At 34.3% G+C, this 26,215-nt stretch overlaps 1 protein-coding gene and 1 pseudogene across 1 annotated transcript in view; both read right to left on the bottom strand.

Moving 5' to 3' along the window:
* Positions 1-26,215, bottom strand: part of ADGB (androglobin) — a 208,058-nt gene that overhangs the window by 157,416 nt on the left and 24,427 nt on the right. The window contains exons 2-3 of the mRNA XM_004044802.5: positions 14,104-14,266; positions 4,741-4,833 (exon numbers count right to left, since the gene is read on the bottom strand). Of these exons, the coding sequence (XP_004044850.4) occupies positions 4,741-4,833; positions 14,104-14,266 (256 nt within the window). The remainder of the gene's footprint in view (positions 1-4,740; positions 4,834-14,103; positions 14,267-26,215) is intronic.
* LOC115935092 (uncharacterized) lies at positions 9,791-9,914 on the bottom strand (annotated as a pseudogene).

Here is a 26,215-nt window from a genome sequence, read left to right as displayed (position 1 = left end):
GTGGAAGGACCACCTGAGCCCCGGAGGTTGAGGCTGCCATGAGATGTGATCATGCTACCGCACTCCAGCCTGGGCAAGGGTGAAACCCTGTCTCAAAAAAAAAAAATTAGTAAAATAAAAATAAAAATAAAAATGTCTTCAGAATCATCAGTATACATTTTTGTCTAGATAAGTTTTATGTTTGCCTTTGCTAGTTATTTTAAGGTGTCAGAGTTTGGCACAAATATTGTGAGACTATCAACCCAGCCAAAAACAAAATAATCTTTGTGTGGCTTTTTTTTTAAAACAAGTAAGACTAACTTAATATTGTTGTTTCAATAAAAATGGCTAAATCTTCTGAGTTGTCAGCAAAATGCCCACGTATTTCACTTTAAGATTCTTATTTAGGTGAATACCCGATGTTCGCAGACTTCATAAATGGTTAGCAAAAAAAAAAAAAAAAAAAAAAAAAAAACTTTAAATAATGACTACCTTTGTTTAATATCTCAGTTTTCAAAAGTAATCTATTATACATTGTTAAAAATAAAAAATTGAGTACATGAAAATGAGATAAATGCTTGTAGGAAGACTTTTTGTGTAATTTAAAATCTTAAAACGATTTTGGATGCTTGTTGGATATCTGGGTCATTTCCAACTAAAAATGGGTTTAATATAAAACATGTGTTTCTAAAATTTGTAAAATGGTTTCATTTATAAAATGCTAACATCTGATAAACAGTTAAGGATTTCTTGCTGCTTAGGTTTTCATGAAAATTTAACATTACTAAAAATATAAATTTTACTTAATATATAATTCTATAAATTGTCTTCTTATTTAAAAATAATTTATATAATTTAGGGGTTATTTAAAAGTTTTTTATTTAAAAAGGTGGCTTATATGGTTTGGGTCTGTGTCCCCACCCAAATCTAATGTTGAATTGTAATTCCAAATGTTGGGGGAGGAGTCCATTGGAAGGTGATTGGATCACGGGGGCAGATTTCTTCCTTGCTATTCTCATGATCCTGAGTGAGTTCTCATGAGATTTGATGGTATAAAAGTATATGCACTTCCCCCTTTACTCTCCCTCTCTCCTGTCACCATGTGAAGAAGTGCTTGCTTCCCCTTTACCTTCTGCCATGATTGTAAATTTCTTGAGGCCTCCCCAGCCATGCCTCCTGTACAGCCTGTGGAACTGTGAGTCAATTAAGCCTCTTTTCTCCATAAATTACCCAGTCTCAGGTGTGACTTTATAGTAGTGTGAGAATGGACTAATACAGTGGCTGAACACAGTGGCTAATGTTTGTAATCCTAGCACTTTGGGAGACCAAGGCAGGAGGATCACTTGAATGCAGGAGTTCAAGACCAGCCTGCGCAACATAGTGAGATCCTATCTCTAAAAATAAAATAAAGTAAAAAAAAAGTAAATAAAAGAGAGAGAGATTTATATAAATATGAAAATATATTTTTGGTTAAAAACGGTTATAAAAATAATAATTTTGTGTAAAAAACTTAGATGGTAAATGTTTGGCCTAAAATAAAATGACTTATTATTTAAAAAAGAAGACCACATAAAACAAGAAAGTCCAAATGTGTCATATATGGTCTGTGTAAGTTGTGACAATGTTCATAAAGGGAAATTTATTTTTAAAACCTTTGTATGTGATAAAGTTGACTATATATATTTTTAAATTATTTTCTAGAGTCTTTCTAAAATTGGACCTTATGTTAAAGAAAGGTTTTCTTAAGGTATTTATTTTCTTTCAATAAAATTACTATAAGTTTTTATTTAAATTCTATTATTTGTTTCTTTAAAAACTTATCAGAATCATATTCAAAAATTCAACTTTGTTGTGTTTTGCTGCTTTCAACTCTTTCTCCCCTTCAGAAGGACTAAGATGATAACTTTCTCCTTCAGCTTTTTCATTAGATCCTGTAACTTTTTTCATCTGGTTCTAGTTGTTGTTGTGGCCTGATGCTAAAATGTTTTATCTTAAAAATAAAATAAAAGTAATAAAGTATAGAATAAAGGCAATGTTTTCCCAAACTATAACTTGATTCTGTGCTCTTCGCTTTTTTAGTATGTCTAAATTTTTCAATGAAATCAGAAAACCTCTCATGTAGTTACTAAAAATTATGTATTCCCCTACTATACTCATAACCTTGAACATACTCTTCCTGTGTCTGATTCACTTCAAGTACTTTTTTTCATCATGTTTGACTTCTAGGTTATCTAAATGGGCTTTCTGTAAGGAAAATCAGTCACACTAAAAAAGATTTCTCTTTGCTTTTTGGGCAACTGGCTTTAAAATAAATAAGATTTTATATTTTATCAAGATAATTCCTATATTAGTATTATTATTATATTTTTGACTGCTTAAAACCCTGAGACTAAAAAGAGTTAAGGTTTTTACATCCATGTAACCTTATATATTGCCTTTAAAGTCTTTTAACTATCAGACCCAGGAATCTGTTTTTTTTGTTTGTTTGTTTTTTGTGGTTTTTTTTTTTTTTTTTGAGACAGGGTCTCACTCTGTCACCCAGGCTGGAGTGCAGTGGTGCAATCTTGACTCACTGAAAATTCTACCACCCAGGCTGGAGTGCAGTGGTGCAATCTTGACTCACTGAAAATTCTACCTCCCAAGTTCTAGTGTTTCACATGCCTCAGCCTCCTGGGTAGCTGGGATTACAGGCATGCATTACCATGCCTGAATAATTTTTGTATTTTTAGTGGAGATGGAATTTTGCCATGTTGGCCAGGCTGGTCTCAAACTCCTGGCCTTAAATGATCCACCTGCCACAGGCTCTCAAAGTGCTGGGATTACAGGCATGAGCCACCATAGCCAGCCTGTGATTCTGTTTTGATCAAATATTTTGAGCCCTTTAACATCTTTGACAAATGTCATCAGAAGTTACATTCTTCTAAATTCAGCCTCTGATTTGTTGCTGAAACTTATCAAAATTATAAAAATTAATCACTACAAGGTTGTAAAATATTTTTTACAACTTCCAGTCAGGTCATGGACTCTAGTATCCCTACCTTCACCCCACTGAAAGGTTTCTTATCAGGTGCTATTAACTAATCCTTCTGCTGTTAATTTACAGAGTCTTGACTCCTGGGCACACAGATGCCTAAACAGCTGATAGCTCAACACATAAAACTTAAAGACAGGTCAGTTTTGTAACCTTGCTTTTTGACTTTAGTTTGGGGCTCTTATATTACTTAAGAGGGCTTTAACTTTTAATAAACACCTGCCTACCTCTATTCCTATCTTGCTTAAAACGGTTAATTGGCTGTAAGTCTTTTGACTGTAAGTCCCTTGGCTATAGGCGTGCCACCAAAGAACATGATGGCCTGGCACACGTAGCCACACCAGCCTGACATTAATATGAACCAAAATAAAACCTTGACCATTGATACTGCCTCTGGCATATCTTGCCCAAAAAGGAAAGGGGGAATACATACTAAAAAGTAACATCCTAAGGCCACCCCAAATTACTGGGCAGACCCACTTCCTTGACCAAGGGAACCTCAGGGAAAAATCTTTTTTACTTATCCAAATTTACAACATCATCATCTTGTGGAATTCATACCCTTTATTTGTATGAAATGTAAGCTATGTACTTATATTGAGCAGAGACTGAATATTGTTAGTAACACATTAATATTAAGTACATTATATTAACATCATCGAATTCGTATTCTTCATGTCAATGTTATCTAATACTACACGGAACTTAAAAGCATTGCTCATATATATTCTATTTATTTTATTTCAAATATCTTATAAGTAGGCATTCAAAAAATAATCTGGCAGATAGGATATTATTTTTGCATCTTATTTAATCTTTGAATTTAGATTCATCTGATTTACTCAACTAGTAAGAGTACTTGAAAAATATGGTGGATATATTATATTTTCTTGAATTAGTAGCAGTTCTAATGAGGGTAAAACTTTTAGGAATAAAGTAAATTTCATATAGATACATAGCTTTAATGGGTTCCACAAATATATAGAACAATCAGCTTTATTACAACAATTTGACTACTTTTAAATAATTTAGCCCACTGGTTTCCTATGCATTAGGTGAAAATAATAGCAGATTCAAGGAAGAAAAAAGGCATTAGTCATAATTAAACCCTTGGAAAATCTAAATATATTCAAACTAACATATAGCTGTTATGAAGATAGACTAGTGTGTCTGAAGATTTAATCTCTTAATCTCTATAAGTGCTATTTAAAAATGAAAGTTTATTGAGTGACATTCCAGTCAATATGATTCACGTAGTTGGGCATGAGATCCAGAAATAAAAGTGTTCTCTGGAAAATGCTTCAAGAATCCCTGAAATAGAGGTATCTATGTGCAAAACTCTTGGGCTGGATTATTAATGCTAATAAGCACCAGAGAAAACAGACCTCCATGCTATGAATGTTCATGCAAAGAAGCAGAAAGAAGTGTGTCAATCAGAAATTAAGGAACAACTTCATACAACATTTTAAGTTATAAGTTAGCATTTTGGAGGGAAGAAGAAAAATCAAGGTTCTAAACAAAAATTCAAAAATCTCTTAGAAACCAGTACAAGAAACATTAAACTATATTAATAAACATTTAGTTTTGATTAGTTGCCAAAAAGCAATTACTTTTTTACTGAATACCACAAGAGAAAATTACCCTAAATCATTACAAAAAATGCAAATTTTATCAGTAGGATAATACATCCACATAGTAAGTATTTTATTTAATAGAAAAAACTTTCTTACCTGACTAAATAAAATATCTTGTGGACGTTTCCAGGAATAAATTTTCAAGGATGGTGGTAACTCAATCTTTCCTTCAGGGTCCTCAAAAAAATGCTATATAAAAATAAATTGAGTTTTTTCTGCATATTCTTTTATTAAAATCAACAATTTTAATAAAAAAGAAATAAGTGCATAGATTTGGTCAATCAATAAGCCTTTACAAAGCAGTTTGTGTTCTTGTTGGAAGAGCTAATTCATGGAGTATTTAAAGAATACTGAATTTAACAATACTGTATATAATTAACATATACTCATGGATTACATGTAATATGCTCATTGATTGTTGAGTAGCATTTTGATTGTATAGGAGGTAGCCTAAACAAGCATGAGATGCTGTGGAAAGTATATTAGATATGGCAGGAAAGCAATTTACAATGGGCCAGATATGGCCACATTCTCCATTGAAAAATTTTTTTTTACCTGAATGGAGAAGATTTAAAAATATTTATTTAATTTTCAACTGTAAGAATCATAAACAAGATTATATATAAATAAAACTTGGATGTTTGACCTGATTTTCATTTATTTATTTTCAAATTAATTTCTTTCCTTTAAGATAATTATAGATTCACATACAACTGTATGAAATAATACAGTGGGTTCTTATATGCCATTTACCAAATTTCTCCAATTGTAACATCTTGTGAAACTGTAATACAGTATGACAACCAGGATATTGGCATTGACAGTCAAGATATAGAACAGTTTTATTACCACAAGTACCATTCCTATGCTTTTTCATAGCCATACCTATGCTCCCACTCCCCATCCCATACTCCATCCCTAATACTTGGCAACAACTTCTCTGATCTCTATTTCTATAATTTTGTCATTATATACTGAATGTCTATATAACATTCAGTAATGTTACATAGATGAAATCCCACCATTTGTGGTATAATTGTAAGGAAGTATGAAATCTTTTGGATTGGCTTTTCTTCTGTCAGTATAATTCTCTGGAGATTCATCCAAGTTGTTTCAGGTATCAATAGTTTGTTCTTGTTTATTGCTGTGTAGTATTTCATGTAAAGACATTTGTTTGTTCACCAACTGTTTATTGAAGAACATCTGGGCTGTTTCCAGGATTGGGCTATTACCAATAAAGCTGCTGTGAACATCTGCATAACATAAGTTTCCATTTATCTGGGATAAATGCCCAAGAATGCAATTAATTCACTAATTTTTGAATTCTTATTATGGGTCAGTTAGTGAGCTCTGGAGAAAGAATAATATCCAAATGTGTACTCTCAAATGCTAGCAATCTAGTAAGTTAAAAATGCTCTGGGCAAGTACTATGTAAGAGTTCTAAGAATTTATAGGATACTGGGGAAAAAAGGTCCTTACGAAAAATAATATTAAAATTGACAGGTTATAAATGAAATGCCTGAGGAATATAAACTATCTATACAGGAAAAAGAGCGACTAAGTTTCACCTGAGTTAATAAGGACAGGAAGAAATAAATACTGTTTTGTGATTTTCACAGTAATCACGTTTTTACCCTAAGGCCGGTGTGGCCTGAGAAACAGGTTATATTTGAGGGCATTGTGTACAGTTTGAACATTATAAGTATATATGTTTATCTGGAAGATGTAGTTTATTTTCACCTTTAAGATACTGGAATAATTTGAATGAAGACAAAATGTACGTCAACATCCAGGCAAGAGTCTCAAAAAGCGAGTCATTGAAAAATTGACTGAATTTCCAGGAGCTGTTGCTACACTTCTGGGGTTTCCTCACATCGTTTTCCCCTCCTTTATTGCAAATATTTAGTTGTTTTAAAGTCCTTTATCTAACAATGCCAAAATCTAAGATGTTCATGGATCAATTTCTATTATTTGATTTCTCCTCTTCGTTTTCAGTCGCTTGATTCTGTTTCTTTTCATGTCTGTTATTTTTTTTTAAAAAAACCCTTTTATTTTATAATTGGGGGTACGTGAGAAGGTTTGTTACACAGGTAAACTCATGTCACAGGGGTTTGTAGTACAGATTATTTCATCACCCAGGTATTAAGCCCAGTACCCAATAGTTATCTTTTCTGCTCCTCTCTTTCTTCCCAGCCTCCCTAATCAAGTAGATCCCAGTGTCTGTTGTTTCCTTCTTTGTGTTCATAAGTTCTTATGATTTAGCTCCCACTTAGAAGTGAGAATGTGTGGTATTTGGTTTTTTGTTCCTGCATTAGTTTGCTAAAGATAATAGCCTCCAGCTCCATCCATGTTCCCGCAAAAGACACGATCTTGTTCTTTTTTATGGTTTCATAGTATATACGTACCACATGGTGTATATGTATCCATGGTGTATATATACCACATTTTCTTTATTCATTCTGTCATTGATGGGTATTCAGGTTGCTTCCATGTTTTTGCTATTGTGAATAGTGCTGTAATGAACACTCGCATGCATGTGTCTCTATGGTAGAATGACTTATGTTGCTCTGGGTATATAGCCAGTAATAGGATTGCTGGGTCAAATGGTGGTTCTAGTTATACCTGTTTGAGGAATTGACATAGTGCTTTCCACAATGGTTGAACTAATTTACACTCCCACCAACAGTGTATAAGCATTCCTTTTTCTCTGCAACCTCACCAGCATCTGTTCTTTTTTGGCTTTTTAATAATTCCCATTCTGATAGGTGTGAAATGGTATTTCTAATAATAAGTAATATTGAGCTTTTTTCCATATGCTTGTTGGCTGCATGTATGACTTCTTTTGAGAAGTTCATGTCTGTTTATGTCATTTGCCCACTTTTAAATGTGGTTGTTTGTTTTTCTCTTGTAAATGTGTTTAAGTTCCTTATAAATACTGGATATTAGACCTTGGTCAGATGTACAGTTTGCAAATATTTTCTCCCATTCTGTAGTTTGTCTGTTTACTCTGTTGATAGTTTCTTTTGCTGTGCAGAAGCTCTTAAGTTTAATTAGATCCACTTGTCAATTTTTGCTTTTGTTGCAATTGCTTTTGGTGGCTTCGTCATGAAATCTTTGCCCATTTCTATGTCCAGGATGGTATTGCCTAGGTTGTTTTTCAGGGTTTTTATAGTTTTGGGTGTTACATTTAAGTCTTTATTCCATCTTGAGTTGATTTTTGTGTATGGTGTAAGAACAGGGTCTAGCTTCAATCTTCTGCATATGGCTAGTCAGCTATCTCAGCACCATTTATTGAATGGGGAGTCTTTTCCCCATTGCTTGTTTTTGTCAGCTTTGTCAAAGATCAGATGGCCATAGATGTGTGGTCTTACTTATGGGCTCTCTACTCTGCCTCATTCGTCTATGTGCCTGTTTTCATATCAGTACCATGCTGCTTTGGTTACTATAGCCTTGTATAATAGTATAGTTTGAAGTCAGGTCGCGCGATTCCTCCAGCTTTTTTTTTTTTTTTTTTCCCCCCCGTGGGATTGCCTTGGCTATTCAGGTTCTTTTTTGGTTCCACATGAAGTTTAAAATAGTTTTTTCTAGTTCTGTGAAGAATGTAATTGGTAGTTTGATAAGAATAGCATTGAGTCTGTAAATTGCTTTGGGCAGTATAGCCTTTTCAATGGTAGTGATTCTTCCTATCTATGAGCATGGAATGTTTTCCCATTTGTTTCTGTTTGAGCAGTTTTGTAGTTCTGCTTGTATAGATGTTTCACTTCCCTGGTTGGCTGAATTCCTAGGTATTTTCTTCCTTTTGTGGCAATTGTGAATGGATTGCTTTTCTGATTTGGCTCTCATTTTGGCTATTGTTGGTGTATAGGAATACTAGTGGTTTTTATACATTGAATTTGTATCCTGCAAGTTTGCTGAAGTTGTTTATCAGCTGCAGGAGCTTTTGGGACAAGACTGTGGGGTTTTCTAGATATAGAATTATGTCATCTTCAAACAGAGATGTTTGACTTCTTCTCTTCCTATTTGGATGTGCTTTATTTCTTTGTCTAGCCTGATTGCTCTGGCTAGGACTTCCAATACTATGTTAAACAGAAGTGGTGAGAGAGGGCATCCTTGTCTTATGGTGGTTTTCAAAGGGGAATGCTTCTGGCTTTTGCCCATTCAGTATAACGTTGGCTATGAATTTATCATAGATGGTTCTTATTATTTTGAGGTATGATCCTTCGATACCTAGTTTATTAAGAGGTTTTTACATGAAGGGGTGTCAAATTTTATCAAAAGCCTCTTCTGCATTTATATAGATATTCATGTGGTTTTTGTCTTTAGTTTTGTTTATGTGATGAATCACATTTATTGATTTGCATATGTTGAGCCAACCTTGCATCCTGGAGATGAAGCCAACTTGATCATGTTGGATTAGCTTTTTGATGTGCTGCTGGATTCGATTTGCAAGTATCTTGTTGAGGAATTTTGCATCGATGTTCATCAAGAATATTGGGATGAAGTTTTCATTTTTTGCTGTGTCTCTGCCAGGTTTTGTTATCAAGATGTTGCTGGCTTCATAGAATCACTTGGGGAGGAGTCCCTCCTTCTCAACTTTTTGGAAGAGTTTCAGTAAAAATGGTACCAGCTCGTCTTTCTACATCTGGTAGAATTCAGCTGTTAATCCATCAGGTCCCGAGCTTTTGTTTGATTGGTAGGCCCTTTATTACTGATTTCATTTCAGAGCTTGTTATTGGTCTGTTCAGGAAAACAGTTTCTTCCTGGCTCAGTCTTAGGAGGGTCTATGTGTCCAGGAATTTATCCATCTCTTCTAGGTTTTGTAGTTTGTGTGCATAGAGGAGTTTGTAGTAGTTTCTGATAGCTGCTTTTATTTCTGTGGGGTCAGTAGTAACATTCCCTTCATCATTTCTAATAGTGTTTATTTGGATCTTCTTTCTTTTCTTTGTTATTAGTCTAGCTAGTGGCCTATTTTATTAATTTTTTCAGAAAACAACTCCTGGATTTGTTGATCTTTGAAATTGTTTTTCATGTGTCAATTTCCTTCAGTTCAGCTCTAATTTTCATTATTTCTCGTCTTCTGCTAGCATTGGGATTAATTTGTTCTAGCTTCTCTAATTATTTCAACTGTGAAGTTAGATTTTTAATTAAAATTACGGACATCTTCATGAATTTGTGTGCCATGCTTGTGCAGGAGGCATGCTTGTTCAGGGGCCATGCTAATCTTTTCTGTATCATTCCAATTTTAGTATATGCACTGCTGAAGTGAGCACTGTATACTGATTTTGCATCCTGAAACTGCTGCAGTTGTTTACCATCTGAAAAAGCTTTTGGTCTGAGACTATGGGGTTTTCTAGATATAGAATCATGTCATCTGCAAACAGGGATAGTTTGACTTCCTTTCTTCCTATTTGGGTGCCCTTTATTCCTTTTTCTTACCTGATTTCTCTGGCTGACTTCCAATACTGTGTTGAATAGGAGTGGTGAGAGAAAGCATCTTTGTAATGTGCCAGTTTTCAAGAGGAATGCTTCCAGCTCTTGCCATTCAGTATAATGTTCGCTGTGGGTTTTTCATAGATGGCTCTTTTTATTTTGAGGTATGTTCCTTTATACCTATTTTGTGGAGAGTTTTTAACCATTTCCCATTTGCACCCAAGAATACTCACCAGCAGTGCTTGCAGTTGCAATGTTTATCCCAAGATAAAACACGCTTGGCATAAGAAATTCTTTCGCCACCTCTAAATATCAAAGCACTGAATTCCTACATCCTGTTCAAGAAGGACAATCCTGAGTACATGATTAGCCATGTAAACCTCAGATTCCTGCTGATTTAAAAAATGCTGGAAAAGCATCACAAGCCAGGGCAGCAACATCTTCAAGGTCACCCATGTTCTGGTGATGCCACACCTCTTCATCTGTCTGGAAGACATTTTGCCCAAAAGCCTATTACCAATATCAGGGAAATGAAATGAAATCCAAGTAGTCACTGCAAAGTTTGAGGCTTGCACAACAGCAAGGATGGCAAGACGATCTGGAGAGAAATGCTTTTTTTTTTTTTTTTTTTTTTTTTTGCAGAAGGTGATGCTCCACTTTGTGTTGTGCTGTGCTTTGAAATTTATCACATGATGAAAATTATTAAACACTGATCATCATATACATTTCTGTTACATTAAGATTATAGACAAGTTCTGTTTAGAAATAACTCTAAGAGCAGCTTTTTTTAAAAATTATATTTTAAGTTTTAGGGTACATGTGCACAACGTGCAGGTTAGTTACATATGTATACATGTGCCTTGTTGGTGTGCTGCACCCAGTAACTCATCATTTAACATTAGGCGTATCTCCAAATGCTATCCCTCCCCTCCCCCCTCCCCCCACCCCACAACAGGCCCCAGTGTGTGATGTTCCCCTTCCTGTGTCCATGTGTTCTCATTGTTCAATTCCCACCTATGAGTGAGAACATGCGGTGTTTGGTTTTTTGTCCTTGCAATAGTTTGCTGAGAATGATGGTTTCCAGCTTCATCCATGTACCTACAAAGGACATGAACTCATCATTTTTTATGGCTGCATAGTATTCTATGGGGTATATGTGCCGCATTTTCTTAATCCAGTCTATCACTGTTGGGCATTTGGGTTGGTTCCAAGTCTTTGCTATAAGAACAGCTTTTTATGTTTTATTTTTACATTGAAAATCAGTCAGATTTGCATCAGCCTCAAAGAGTATGTTTATGTAAAATTAAATGAATGCTGGAAGCGAGCTGCACGTTTTTGTAAATGGGAAAAGGGTTAACATCAAGGGGTATTGAATTTAGATGCAGAAGAAAAGTCCTCTCTGCATCTATTGAGATAATCATGTGGTTTTTGTCTTTAGTTGTGTTTATGTGATGAATCACATTTATTGATTTGTGTCTGTTGAACCAACCTTGCATCCTGAGAGTGAAGCCTACTTGATCATGGTGGATTAGCTTTTTGATATGCTGCTGGATTTGGTTGGCAAGTATTTTGTTGAGGATTTTTGCATTGATGTTCATCGATGATAGTGGCCTGAAGATTTTTTTGTTGTTGTGACTCTGTCATGCTTTGTTATCAGGATGATGATGTTCTCATGTTCTCATGGAATGAGTTGGGAAGGAGTGTCTCCTTCTCAATTTTTTGGAATAATTTGAGTAAGAATGGTAGCAGCTTGTCTTTGTACATCTGGTAGGATTCACATGCTTAATAATTTTTAATGAATGATATACACTGAGTATAAAAATTAATATGGGCTCTAGATAATGATGTCTTATTCCAGAGAGGAGAATTTATTTCCTTTTGGCAGGCAGAGTACAAGATGTACCTGACTCAGTCAACACTGGGTTTCAGGATTTGGCAGGGCTGGTGTAACTTTGGTTTGCCCTTACTTTATACAGAATGCTATAGCTGGTCTGGTGCACTGTCTAAAAAAGCTGGAGTGTTTATTGGGGTCCCTTTACCTTGATGTTCCTAAATTTCTCTCCAGAGTACCATTAAATCGTTTTTTATTTAACCTTCAAGCTGCTGCTGTTTACTCATTTGCTCCGTAGCTTATCCTTCATACATAGTTTAGGAGTTGAGTAAATATCTTAAAATAAAATTATATGCAAAATTTTCAGATCGCTTCTCTGCCATTAGCCCTGGGGTTTTGGTTCAAGTTTTGATTGCTTTAGCAGCCCTAGGCAATATCCTCTGTCTCTCCAGCTCAAGAAGCTGACACAGGTCCCAGGACACTACTTTGTGCTTGATCCCTAATCTTCATTCCTTGAATTAATAAATGTATTTGAGAGAGGAAAAAATAAAAAAACAAAGAACAAGGTGAATGTGGAACTGACCTTGTTGTGGTTCCCTTTTCCCCAGGATTTGGGCCTCCCTTATTAAGAAGTTAAGGGTAATCTTTCCACATTATTTTTCTTATCAGTGTCCCTTATAATAACCTTACAGTACTGCATAATATTCACAATTTGATTCACCCGTCACATCCTTTTGTTCTCATCACTTAGCTAAAGAAGTGGGACCTTTCTCTGGACTTAGAGGAAAGGGTGAATTCATCTGAGGCTGATTTCCTGATGACTAGCCTCATGTCTAGGGAAGCGGCCTTCTGCAAAACTCCCAGGATACTTGTTATAGTTGGATGCTTAAGGAAATTAATCTTAATAAAATATGGATGCTGCAAATCAGGGCTAAGAGCTACCATGCAACCATTTCATGCAGACGCAATCACAAGGCTTGGACACTGGCCACCACTCACTCCAGTGAAGGAGCTGCTACTTCAAGAGTTATGGATGAGATTGTGACAGACTGGAAGTGGAAAGTAAGGTTCTATCCTAGATTTTACCACACCCACACACACCCACACCCACACACACCCACACACTCACACTCTCTCTCTTTCTCTCTCTCCATAAGTTTTGAATCACTGAAAAAAATACATAGAATATGCCAATTTTCATTTGAACCCAGAGAATTCAAAGCCCTCTGCATCTAGAAGTTCCATAATCATTTTAGATGTGGTACAAAGAATTTGTTCCCTTACATGTTGCTAATTTGGAAATTGTTTAGGTGCTAACAGAGTCAGCAATACCTTTATTGAGTACCTTTTGTTAACAAATTGACCAATATGAATCATGCAATTTGTGATACAATCTTTTGTGAACAAAACGTACATGCTAAGATTTACTATTTCAGAATGCTTTATGTAAAGTTCAACTAAACCCTTCTGGCACTTATGTTTATGTCTTGAAAATTACATTGTTTTCTATAAATATTTTTAAATGAATTGTTGCACCCAATAAATAGGTGATATTTTAAATGAAAGTCAGACCCATAGCCTCAACTTTGAAGTCTTTAGAAATAAACATTTTTAAATAGGGAAAATAACATAAAGTAATATAATTGGAAAATGCAGAAATTCTACATTTTGGCACCAATCTCAGGGACATGCCATGTTTATGTGACAAAAAGTAAATGAAGAGCAGTGAGGATCTTTATTCACATATCTTGAGGAGATAGTAGGAGGAATCCAGTTTTCATCTCACGGTTAACATTTCTTTTAAAAAATTATCTTTCCTATTATCTCCCAGTCACAGCTTCCAAGTCCACTGTGGATTTTCATTTTCTTAACCACTCTTTATAAATGCCTGTTTCCAAACTCTGTCCAAGGTCGACTGGCTAACCTGCCCTATCTCTTAATTTTTCCTTTATATCATTATGATTCTTTGGTCATATCTCTTTCTTCCAATTTACCCAAATATGATTCACCAAAGCTCAGGACTAAGGCTTGGAAAGACAAAGTGGGAGTGTTGGGAGGTGGGGCTGATAGAAAAATAAAAAATTTCCCTTTTGAATGCACATTATGGAGAAGAATGAATACTTTTTATGTTTACAAATCTCATTCCATTATAAAATTAAAAACCAAAATGAAACCTAGTCACATTTACATCTACTTACAAATACAGGGCTTTTTCCTGTTTTGTCCTTTTCTTTTGCACCTTTGCCTGCATCCCACTTTTCTGAATTTATGTCAGCTTCACTCCACTCTGGCCAGATTGGGAATTTCCCCTTCTTTTGTTCAGTAGAACCAGATTGTATATTACTGCCAAAAGGATACAAACTAGACAGAGACAGAGAGTGGGTGGGTTAGGTTTAATTAAAATCTCTGAGATCAAATATTGGATTAACTGCATAACATAAATTTGTCTTCTCAGCTGAGTCATACTAACTACATTTTTAATACAATCACACTTGTGGCTAGGCAGCTTCTACATGTTAAGTTTCTAAAGACTAAAATAACCCCAAAGAGTTTATTTCATAAGCTAAAGTGGAGCCTTAGTCCCTACTTACTGATGCAAGAATTTTAAAAAAAGATATACAGTATTATCAAATATCATGAACACAAACAACATATAGTTGATAAATAGCTGTATTCTCAGACTGATATATAGAATCCCATCTATATATCTATCAGTCTACCTATATTTTTTCAAAAATTAAGTCATTTTGCATATACTTTGTATAAATTGCTTTTTACCACTTCATCAGCATATTATTAATATTTCTCATGTTCTAAATATTTATCTAAATACTAATTTAAGGATTGTATAAGATCGTCTTGTATAAATATACCTTATTTCATTTAACTAAGCTTGTATATTTGGAAATTTAGTGGGGTGGTCGATTTTTAAAATTTTTTAATTTTTCTCTTTCATAAACAAGAGTATGGTGGTTGTTCTTATTGCAAAATCTTTGTGTACATTCACATTATTTTGTTACGATAGATTTTAATGAGGAGCCTTCCTATACCAAAGTGTATGCATATTTAAGGTTTGTGATAGATTTTGACGATTTTTCTACTGAAAAGTTGGGCTTGTTTCCTACTTTAAATATATGTGTATTACAATTCCCATATTGCTAAACCTTGAATGCTACTTTTTGTTCATTTTCATGATTTTTAAAGTGTAAAATAGGTATATTATTTAATGTTCAAGTTTTTAACGCCTTGTGAGGCTAAAACCCTGCCTATAGACAGTGGGTGGAACAAGCAGTTAAAAAAACAGATTATAATCTCTATACAGCTTATATCCTAGTGGGTTCTAGATTTAAATTAAATATCATAAATTAAGTAAAATATACAGTATACAGTAACACACTGCTTATCAACAAGGATACATTCTAAGATATCCATTGTTAGGCAATTTTGTTGTCCTTCAAACAACAGAGTGTGCTTACACAAACCTAGTAAGCACACTACACAACTGGTATAGCCTGCAACACAGCTAAGCTAGATGGTACAGTCTATTGCTCCTAGGCTATAAACCTGTACAGCTGTTACTGTCCTGAATATTGCAGGCAACTGTAACACAATGGTAAACACCTGTGTATCCAAACACATCTAAACATAGAAAAATACAGTAAAAACACGGTATAAAAGTTAAAACAGAATGGTACACCTGTATAGCACACTTACCATGAGTGGAGCTTGCAGGAAGTTGCTTTTAATGAGTCAGTGATTTGAGAGTGACTGTGAAGGCCTGGGAGATTACTGTACACTACCGAAGACCTTATAAATATTGTACACTTAGGCTACATTAAATTTGTAGAAACAATTTCTTTCTTCAATAATAAATTAGCCTTAGTTTACTAGATGACCACTCTCATATATGAGGCTCATCAGTGGCCAAAGTGTTGTTATGAGGTGTGTGATTGTATTCAAACATGAAACTCCTAAAGGGAAATATAACACAGTACAGGGGAACTGATGAGTTAAGGTACTCAATTTTTAAAACAATGGCTAAGGAAAATGTCTATAGTAAGGCAATATTTAAATAATAAAAGAAAGTGAGGGATCAAGCTATGTGACTATCCATCAAAGAATGCTCCAGATACAGGAAGGAAGAGTATTCCAGATGCAGAGGACATCCTGACTTAGTTTAAGAATAATACAGACTGGGTCAGTGTGCCTTAAGCTGTGTGAGTGGGAGGAAAAGCAATGTAAGTTGATTGCAGAGAGGTACTAGATGCAAAGATTGTCAAGGTGATCTAAGGCAGGGGGAGGGTCTTTACTCTGCGTGAGATAAGAAGCCAAAGGAGGGTTCTGAGCAGGGGCCCAAAATGATATTATCAGAATTTGATGATCATTCTTGCTGCTATGTTGAAAAAGACCAAAGGAAGAAGGGAGACAATGTAAAATGCTTTGAATTAAGAGGAGAGAAACAATGGGGGTTTGGACTGGCTTGGTGACTGAAGAGAAGGCAAGAAATAGATTCTGCATATACTTTAAGATAGAGAAAGCAGATAGAGTTGATATTTCCTTATCGACAGAAGACCGTGGTATGGAGAAAAATTGAGGCAGGGGGCATAAAGCAGCAGTGCGCTGATAAATAAGATTGTGCTTTAGATGCCAAAAATACAGCCTTGAGGATACTGAATAGGTAATTAGACATCAGATTCTGAAGTCTGGGAGAAAAAATAGGACAACAAGTGAAACTTTGAGAGTCATCAGCATCTAGGTGGTATTTAAAGTCTTAAGACTGGATGAAATCATCAAGAAAATAACTACTTAAGGAAGGGGCACACCCAGGGATGCTAACAGCTGGTATAGATTGAGCAAGAACAATTCTAAATGGACCCTGACCACAATGCTGGGTCAGTGTCTTCAAAGCCTCCAACTAAGCCAGACATTTATTCTGTATTTTATGTAGCAGGAACAAAGATTTAAAGTCCTCAGGGAAAGTCAGGGACCTAGGGCAAAAGGCAGAAATGTCTGGAACTCAAGAGTTATTGGTAATTGTTAAGACTACCTACTGAGAAATATAAAAATATTTCAATCTCTAGTAACCAACAGAGCTGTATTTCTGCTCTGGTACTCTATATGTAAGGGTCAGAGAGATAAGGAGGAAATAACTGTGAACACTGAGAAAAGAAAGCAGTCACTGACTGTGGTAGACAGAATAACCACCAACCCCTACTTCAAATACATACACATCTTAGTCCCTGGAAACTGTGGATATGTTACCCTCCATTGAAAAAGGGAGCTTGTAGATGTGATTAAGTATCTTGAGATGGGAAGATTATCCTGGATTATCTGGGGATCTCAGAGTAAACCCAAGGGTGCTCAAAAGTGGAAGAAGGAGTCAGAGGATGTTAGAGGGAAAAGTGGCTGCTGAAGAAAGCAAAAAGGGAAAATTGCTGGGTTTGGAAGATAGAGAAAAGTGGCCACAAGCTGAGGAATGTGGTCAAGTTCCAGAAGCTGGAAAGGCAAGGAAGTGGATTTTCTCCTAGAGCCTACAGAAAGGAAGGCAGCCCTGCTGAAACCTTGTTGGTAGCTCAGTGAGACCCATTTTGGACTTGTGACCTCGAGAATTCCAAATGAATTTGTCAATGAATGTATATGATTTGAAGCCATTAAGTTTGTGATATTTTATTCTAGCAGCCATAAGAAACTAATACACTGAGGTAGGAAAAACACACTGGAAGGCGATACCTTGGAAACCAAGTGAAGTTTTTTTTTTTTTTTTTAATGAGGAGATGAGCAGGAGACCTAAATGCAGCTAACAGATCAAGAATGATAAAGTGAAAACAACTAAATGTTGAATTTAGAAACAAGGAAACATCTCTCAAATATCACCTCCTGGAGGTGAGGGCTGGAGGACTTTCATGAACACCCTATTATAGCAAGGCACTTCTCTGCATCATTTCATATTGCTTCATTTTTATACTACTCAATACTCTCACTAATCCTTTATTTATGTGCTGACTGTGTGCCTCCACAGGTAGGATTTTGTAAACTCCACTGTGGTAGGAACATTGGATTTTTTGTTCATTTCCTCCATCTCCAGTAACTGGGATGGTACCTGGACAAAGTAATAAATCTATCTCTCTATCATCTATTTATGTGAAATGAAACAATGAATGCCTGTAATTTACATTTCTGATATATCTAATTGAAACTCTGTCAAATTTTTATATGTAGATAGAGATTGACCAGAGGCCTACCGATCCATTTCTTTTGCAGTTTGGCTAGCACTATGTTATGTTGTATTCCAACTTCGGGTTCATAAACATTCTGTGAGATACTTCTCTCTCTCTTCCTGCTCAATGTCTGTCTGAGTCCTATAAGGACACCTTACAAAATGGTTATAACACAAAATGAAAGGAGTCAGGAACTCTTATTCAGCACATGCAAAGCCAGCACTACACACCTGGTCACACACTGGTATGAAAGAAATATTCTTTGTAGTGTTAAGTCACTGAGATTTGGTTTTTCGATACTATAGCATTGTCTCAAATAAAGAGTGCAATTATACTCTTAGGATTTGGATTTCCTCTTTCGTATCTTTAATCATTATAAGCACTTGTATGCTATATTACAGATTATTCTTCTATTATCTTAAATTTTCAACTTTCGATTCTCTTGCTTGTTGTGACTTTTGCCAATATTTTGTATATTCTTTATGAGCTTATCCTTATCAGGGTTTTCTTCTCCTCCTATCCTTTTCCTCCAGGGTAATCCTGTGTTGAGAAGATGTTCTTTCAATATAACATTGAGTTTTCTTCTGTCAGAAACCCCAAATGAATAAGCCATTCAGGAACCCATAGATAATGCAAAAGCAAGTCACAAACCTACGCAAGTCTCAGTGAAAAGTTAGCTTTCTTATAATCTTTCTGTGCTTAGGTGGATTTTCTCATTCATCTCTTTAAAGACAATTAAACTCTTGGAAAGCCGTATTTTCATCTAAGATTGGAGTACTTCCTTTCCCCATTTGGGCACAAGACCATGTACTGTATATATTGAAACAAAAGATTCCAATTTTTTAAGACTGATAGGACTTCCCTCAGAGCCATAGCACTCTGATCATCAATTTTTCTCTTCACTTCTGGATCCTGAAGATCCTTATTCTTTTTTGTTTGTTTGTTTGTTTTTTAAGAAGCAGGGTCTCACTATGTTGCCCAGGCTGGCCTCTAAGTCCTGAGCACAAATGATGCTCCTACCTCAACCTCCCAAGTAGCAGGGAGTGCCAACATGTCTGGCTTTTATTCTTTATATACGTATTTATAAGTATTTGTATTCTCTTCTTTTTTTATGGCCTTACTATTTTGTCAGGCTGGCCTCTAACTCCTGGGCACAAACGATCCTTCCACCTTGGCCTTCCAAGTATTTAGGACTACAAGCATGTGTGATCCTGCCCAGCTTGCTTTCTTTCTTTTATTTTTATTTTTAGTTTTATTTTTTGACGGAGTTTCACTCTTGTCACCCAGGCTGGAGTGCAATGGCGCGATCTCAGCTCACTGCAACCTCCGCCTCCCGGGTTCAAGCAATTCTCCTCCTTCAGCCTCCTGAGTATCTGGGACTACAGGCGCCTGCCACCATGCCCAGCTAATTTTTGTATTTTTAGTACAGGTGGAGTTTCATCATGTTGGCCAGGCTGGTCTCAAATTCCTGACCTCAGATAATCCACCTGCCTCAGCCTCCCAAAGTGCTGGGATTATAGGCACGAGCCACAGCGCCTAGCCAGCTTTTTTCTTTATACACACATTTATAGGTATTTCTATTCTTTTAAAATATTAATCTACTATCATCCTAGAAAAGAAAGTCTGAAAATTTATACATTGTTAAAGAGGATTCCTAAGTAGCATGTAAGAATGTATTATAAAGGAGTAAGGATGACTAGAATAGTTTTCAGGGAAAAATGAAGCTTTTTTCATAGCATTAATGGAAAAATCAAGGCATAAATTAGCATATCACAATATCTCTGTTGTATAGAGTATTGACACAAGCCTACAGATAAAAATAAATTGGTGATTTTGTCCATCAAAACCAGCATAAAATTACTTCATTCAGGAAGCTAAAAATCTGAAAATCTATTTATTTAAAGGAAGATATCATTTCTTAAATATAAGGGCTTTACTAAGATTATGTTCTGCTTCTTCACTGTCAAGTGTAAGTAAATCTTCCAGCTCCCTCCTTGAAGCTATTAAGCTTTATCTCTAATTGGCCTACTTTCCTTTTAACGCATCAAATATGTGTCCATCTATATTGAAGATTACTTAAAAAGACTTTCATTAGAGGTGTCTCCTACTAGCCCAATAGATCACCTACAGTGTTATACACACAATATAAACAAAGCTGAAATGCAGCTCTAGGTGAAGAAGTATACTGTGGACTTCAAATGACCATGTAAACTCTTGCTTTTGAAACTCTCAGCACCGTTGCCTTTGAAGTCCACTGGCAGAATATACCCACTGCTCTAGTATAGTTGGGATCTTTTAAGTATTCAAAGTGCATTATTCCGGTTTCATTAATTCTGAGAATAAGATGATTTTTCAATATTTCAATATTTAAATATTTCAATGTTTAAACTCACTGTATGTGGAAGGGCCTTTAACCCTATACTTTTATAATATATTGCTTTTGAACATTTTAATGCAATTTGCAATTTTAATGAACTAAATAATTTACTAGTATCTGGGCATATTGCTATGTAAACAAATTAACTTTGTGAGTAACTCTGATTTTCCAGTTATTTCAGGTTTGAATTTTCTTAAATTTGATAACATTTATTTCCCCATATTGCCAGTTCCTAAATCTTTCTGAATTTTTTAGGAAAGCAAACAAGTAGACAGATAATTTCAATATGAAATGATGTGTGCAGAGATGGATGCTTTCCCAGGTGATAAAGAGGGGGGCATTGTGCCCAGTGTGAGGCAATTCAGAGAAACTTCTTATGGAAAATAGCATCTGACATGCTTGAAGGATAACTACAAATTTTCCAAGTGAAAAAAGGAAGAAAGGGCATCACTAGGAGAAAAGAACAGCATACGAGACAGTGCAGAGGCAAGAAACAGCAGAATAGGTGCAGAGATCTATAAGCGATTCAGTACTATGCAAGCTTATAGTATAACGCAGGGAAGAGGAAATAAGGTTAAAGAAAAACAAAAGGTAAGCAGGAAGTTCCTGACTGAGGGCCTTGCTGAGGAGTTTGAACTTTGTTTTCTAGTCAGTGTTGACTTTGCTCATTATATAGAGATAAACATTTTATTCTTAGATATATATTATTTAATATTTACTGGTGTTTCCAAATGTAAAGCTTGAGGAACACTGAAGTTGAAATACAACTTAAAAATGAGCACAATAATGATACTAATTTTAAAAATTGAAGGTAATTTTCATCAGATCTGAAAATTGCACTCTTCTGAGGAAAATTCTTATATGGAGATGTTTCTAATAAAGAAAAAAATAATTTTTAAAAATATAATATATGATGCCAATTATATTCAATTTGAGATTCCATATTTAATAAAAAAATTCTATCCAAACCTGTGATATATTATTTGTGAATACATGCTTGTAAAAACGACTTTAAAATCTATCATCTTAATATTTAAAAACAAATATAAAATTTAAACAATAAGCCTGAGGAATATCACTTCCATCTTAGAGTCACAAGGACTGGATTTTTGTCACCTAAGACAACACAAAATCTGGACAAAATACATGAAATTGATTTTAAAGACATGGTCATGAAATGATGCAGGTCATTGGTCCCTGAAAGATGAGAAACAAATGATGTGAGCCCTTTAACGACCACAACATATGGCCCTGAGAGAGTTTTCAGATTGCAAGGTAACACAGGCAAATCCCAGCATATTTCTTGCATACAGAAGGAGATGAGTGTTTGGGGGACAGCAAGGTAGACTTTCAAGGACAGGATCCTAAAAAAGAGAGAGTTTCACAGATAAAACTCCTGAGATCTTAATAGAGTCACCTACGAATATTTAGCAAAGTATTTGTTAGCACATGTGCATGAGGAAGCTACCCAAAGCCAGGGGGAAAAAAGTACCTGAGAGAATCTGAGGACTCACGCTGAACCAGAACTAGTATTACTGTGCCCAGCCCCATAGGATACTGGGAAAAGTATCTCGCTTCACCTAGAGAGGCAGAAGTATCTTGCCTCACTCAGAGAATGATTGGCCCTACATTAAACATGGCTCTGGTTCCACGTAACAAATCTTAAAAGCAAGATATGAAAGAATCAGACTGTTTCTAAGCAACTAAACGTACCCTAGCACAGAACTCAAGACTGTTTATAGGGCTACAAAAATATCCAGCATCTAATAAGGTAAAATCATAATGTCTGTCATAAAATAAAAAATTACCAGGCATAAAAAAATAAGAACATATGACTAATGGAGAGAAACAACAACAACAGAAACAATTGATTGACTTAAACACATAACTGACACAGGTGTTAGAATTAACTAACAATCATACTAATATAGTTATTATATTCGGTTGGTGCAAAAAGTAGTTGCTGTGGCAAAAACAGCAATTACTTTTGCACCCTACTAATATCTGAATTCCATATTTTCAAAATGTTAAGTAGAGACAAGGAAGATAAAAAAAGATTCAAATACCTTAAATAAAAACTAAAATGAGAAGAAAGAAAACACACAACAAGAGTATTAATGGTGGATTAGACATTGTAGGTGATTAATGAATTTTAGAAGATAAAAAATAATTCAAAAGAAAAAAATTGGAAATAAGCAGAGCATCAGTACATTCTGACATAACTTAAAGTGGTCGAATATAAATGTAATTGTTGTCACCAAGAAGGGATTAAAGACAGAAAATACTACTTGAAGAAATAATGGTCATTAAAAATTTATGAAAACTGTAAACCTACAGAGTTAAGAATTTCAATAAAACTCAAACTCAAGAAAGATTGAAAAAAACCATGCCAAGTTACAATACAAGGAAGCAACTTAAAAACAGTAGTAAAAAGAAAATTTTAAAAGCAGTTAAAGGAAAAAATAAACATTATATGCAGAGGAAAAAAGAAAAGAACAGCAAAGTTCTCATTAAAACACAATGTAAATGAAAAGATAATGGGCAACATCTTTAAAGAACTGAAAGAAAAGAAGAAATCTGTCATACTGAAAGTCTACACCTATTGAAAATGTCTATTAAAAGTAAAAGGGACATAAGTGCTTTTTGTCTGACATAAAAAAGCTAAAAGCATTCATCAGCAGAAAATAGTCAACACAATGAAAACATAAAAGGAGGCCTCAAGCAGAAGAAAAATGATAGCAGATGGAAATATGGATCTGCCAAACAAATAAAGATAATTTTATGTAGTAAATACATGGCAAAATATACAAGTTATTTTATTTAAAAGTATCTTTGTAATATAATTAACTGCTTACATAAACGGATGATGTAATACGAGGTTTATAATATATATAACATCAAATATATGATGATAATAGCATAGTGCTTGGAGTTGATAAGTATACTATTATAATGTTTTTTATATTCTATGTGAGTTGATATAACATCACAAGAGGGTAGAGTGTGATAAGTGATGTATTATAAACTGTACAGAAATACCCAAAATAACAAAACAAATAGATATAGCAAAAAGCCAATATAGGAGATAAGTAGAATTTTTAAAATATAATCTATCCAAAATATAGCAGAGGAATAAAACGATAAGAACACAAGAAAGAGAGACAAAAAGAAAATGAATAGCAAAATGATAAATTTAAACAGTTTTAGCAATATTAATAATCACATTAAATGTAATTTAACCCACTATATGGAACAGAATGTCAAACTGATTAAAAAAAAACAAGATCTAACTGTATTAGTCCATTCTTGCATTGCTAGCAATACATACTGAAGACTGGGTAATTTATAAAGAAAAGAGGTTTAACTGGTTAATGGTTCTATAGGCTGTATAGGAAGCATGGTGCTGGCATCTGTTTGGCTTCTGGAAGCTTTAACTCATGGCAGAAGGCAAAGCAGTATCAGGCATGTCAGATGGCAAGAGAGGGAGTGAGAAAGAGGGCGAACCACACTTTTAAAAACAACCATATTGCATGTGAACTCAGAGCAAGAACTCACTTATTAACACAAGGAAGGCACCATGAAACTCACAAAAGACCCACTCCCATGACCCAAACACCTCATATTTCAACAGGATATTTGGAAAGGACAAATGTCCAAACCATACCACCAACTATGTGTTATCTCTAGGAAATCTACTTTATAAAGATAACAATAATAAAAGGATGAAAAAATATATGCCATGTTAACACTAAACAAAACTAACATTATAAAATGTAGATTTCAGAAAAAAAGAATATTACCAGTAATAAAAGAATGTAATTTCATAATAACAAAAAGGAAAATTCACTGGGTGCATATAACAATCCTAAACCTTCTTGAATTTAATAACAGAGCTTGTTAACACATGAAGCAACAACAGAAGTACAACAATCAACAGGCAAATTTTTAAACACAGTAGAGAATCACAATATGATTTTCTTAATAGTTGATAGAATAAGCCAATCAAAAATCAATAAGGCTATAGAAGATAAATAATATAGAACAGTATCATCAAAATTGACCTAATTAACATTTATAAAACACTCTATCACAACAGAATACACATTCTTTTCAAGTGCACATAGCATATTTATCAAGGTAAACCATAATTTAATACATAGAATGTCTCAATAAACTTTTAAATATTCAAGTCATACAAAGTACATTCTCTGACCAAAGAGATTTATACTAGAAATCACAAACAAAATGATCTGGAAAATTCCAAGATATTTGGAATATAAATAACACACTGTAATTAACCTATGTATTAAGAAAGATATAAAAAGTTAGAAAACATTTTGAATAAAATAAAAATGAAAACACAACAAATTAAAATTTGTGGAATGCCACTACAGTAACATATAGGGTGAAATTTATAGGACGAAATACCTAGTCAAGTATCAAAATAATACAGCAGTTTCCACCTGAAGTAAGAAAAAAAAGAGCAAGTCCAAAGTAAATAAAAGTAAGTAAATAATAAGAATTAAAGCAGAAATCAATAGACTAGAAAACATAGAAACATTTTTTCTCTAAAAATAAATGTAACCAAAAATCCAGTTATTTGAGTATATAAATAATAGAGCAGATCAAAGACCACAATTTATAACAACCTTTCATCAAATTGATCAAGAATGTAGGAGAGAAAACACAACTATCAATATCAGAAATCAAAGAGAAGACATCACTACAGATCCCACAGATATCAAAGGGATAAAAAAACTACAAATCATTCTTTACCCAAATATTTGATAACTTATAAAATTATCAATTCCATGAAATATGCAAACTAACAATATTCACTAAAGAAGAAATAAATTGGATTGGAGATATGAATATCTCTGTATCTATTAAATAAAATAAATTTGTTTCTTAAAAATCTTTCCACAAAGAAAACTCCAGACCCAGATGGCTTCACTGGTAAAGTATACTAAATATTTAAGGAAGGAATAGCACCAATTCTCCACTAACATATCCAGAAAATTAAAGAAGAGGGAATACTTCCTTATTCATTCCATGAGCCAGCATTACCCAAAAAACAAAACCAGACAAGACATCAAAATAAAAGAAAACTGGAACCCAATATCTCTCATGAACATAGATGCAAAAAATATCTAGACAGATCAAATAAAGCAGATCAAATACTTCAATATGTGTATTAAAATACATCATGATCAATTAGAGTTTATCCCAGGAATAAATAGTTAGTTCAATATATGATAATCAATCAATGTAATTCATCCTATTAACAAACTAAAAAAAATTATGATCATCTAAATATGTGGAGAAGAAACATTTGAAAAAATTCCACCAGTCAATCCTGATCTCAAAAAACAAGGAATAGAAGGCAACTCCTTTAACCTGATAAATAACATCTACAGAAACCTGGAACTGACATCATACTTAGTGATGTAAGACTGAATGCCTTTGCCCACCTAATTAGAAATAGGACAAGAATATACATTCTCATTTGCAGATGACATGATTGTAACTATGTAGAAAACCTATTGGCATGTATTAAAACTTTTGTAAATGATAAGTGAGTTTAGCCATGTTTCAGGATACAAGGTAATATAGAAAAATAAATTGAACTTTTGTGCACTGACAAGAAGAATTCAAAATTAAAAATCAATAATAATATTTCCAATAATATAAATATAAGAGATCCTTGGGAATAGA

Source organism: Gorilla gorilla, chromosome 5, assembly GCF_029281585.2.
Source record: "Gorilla gorilla gorilla isolate KB3781 chromosome 5, NHGRI_mGorGor1-v2.1_pri, whole genome shotgun sequence".
Lineage (NCBI taxonomy): Eukaryota > Metazoa > Chordata > Mammalia > Primates > Hominidae > Gorilla > Gorilla gorilla.
Note: the sequence above shows the minus strand (reverse complement) of the source record. Positions and strands in the feature narration are given on the sequence as shown.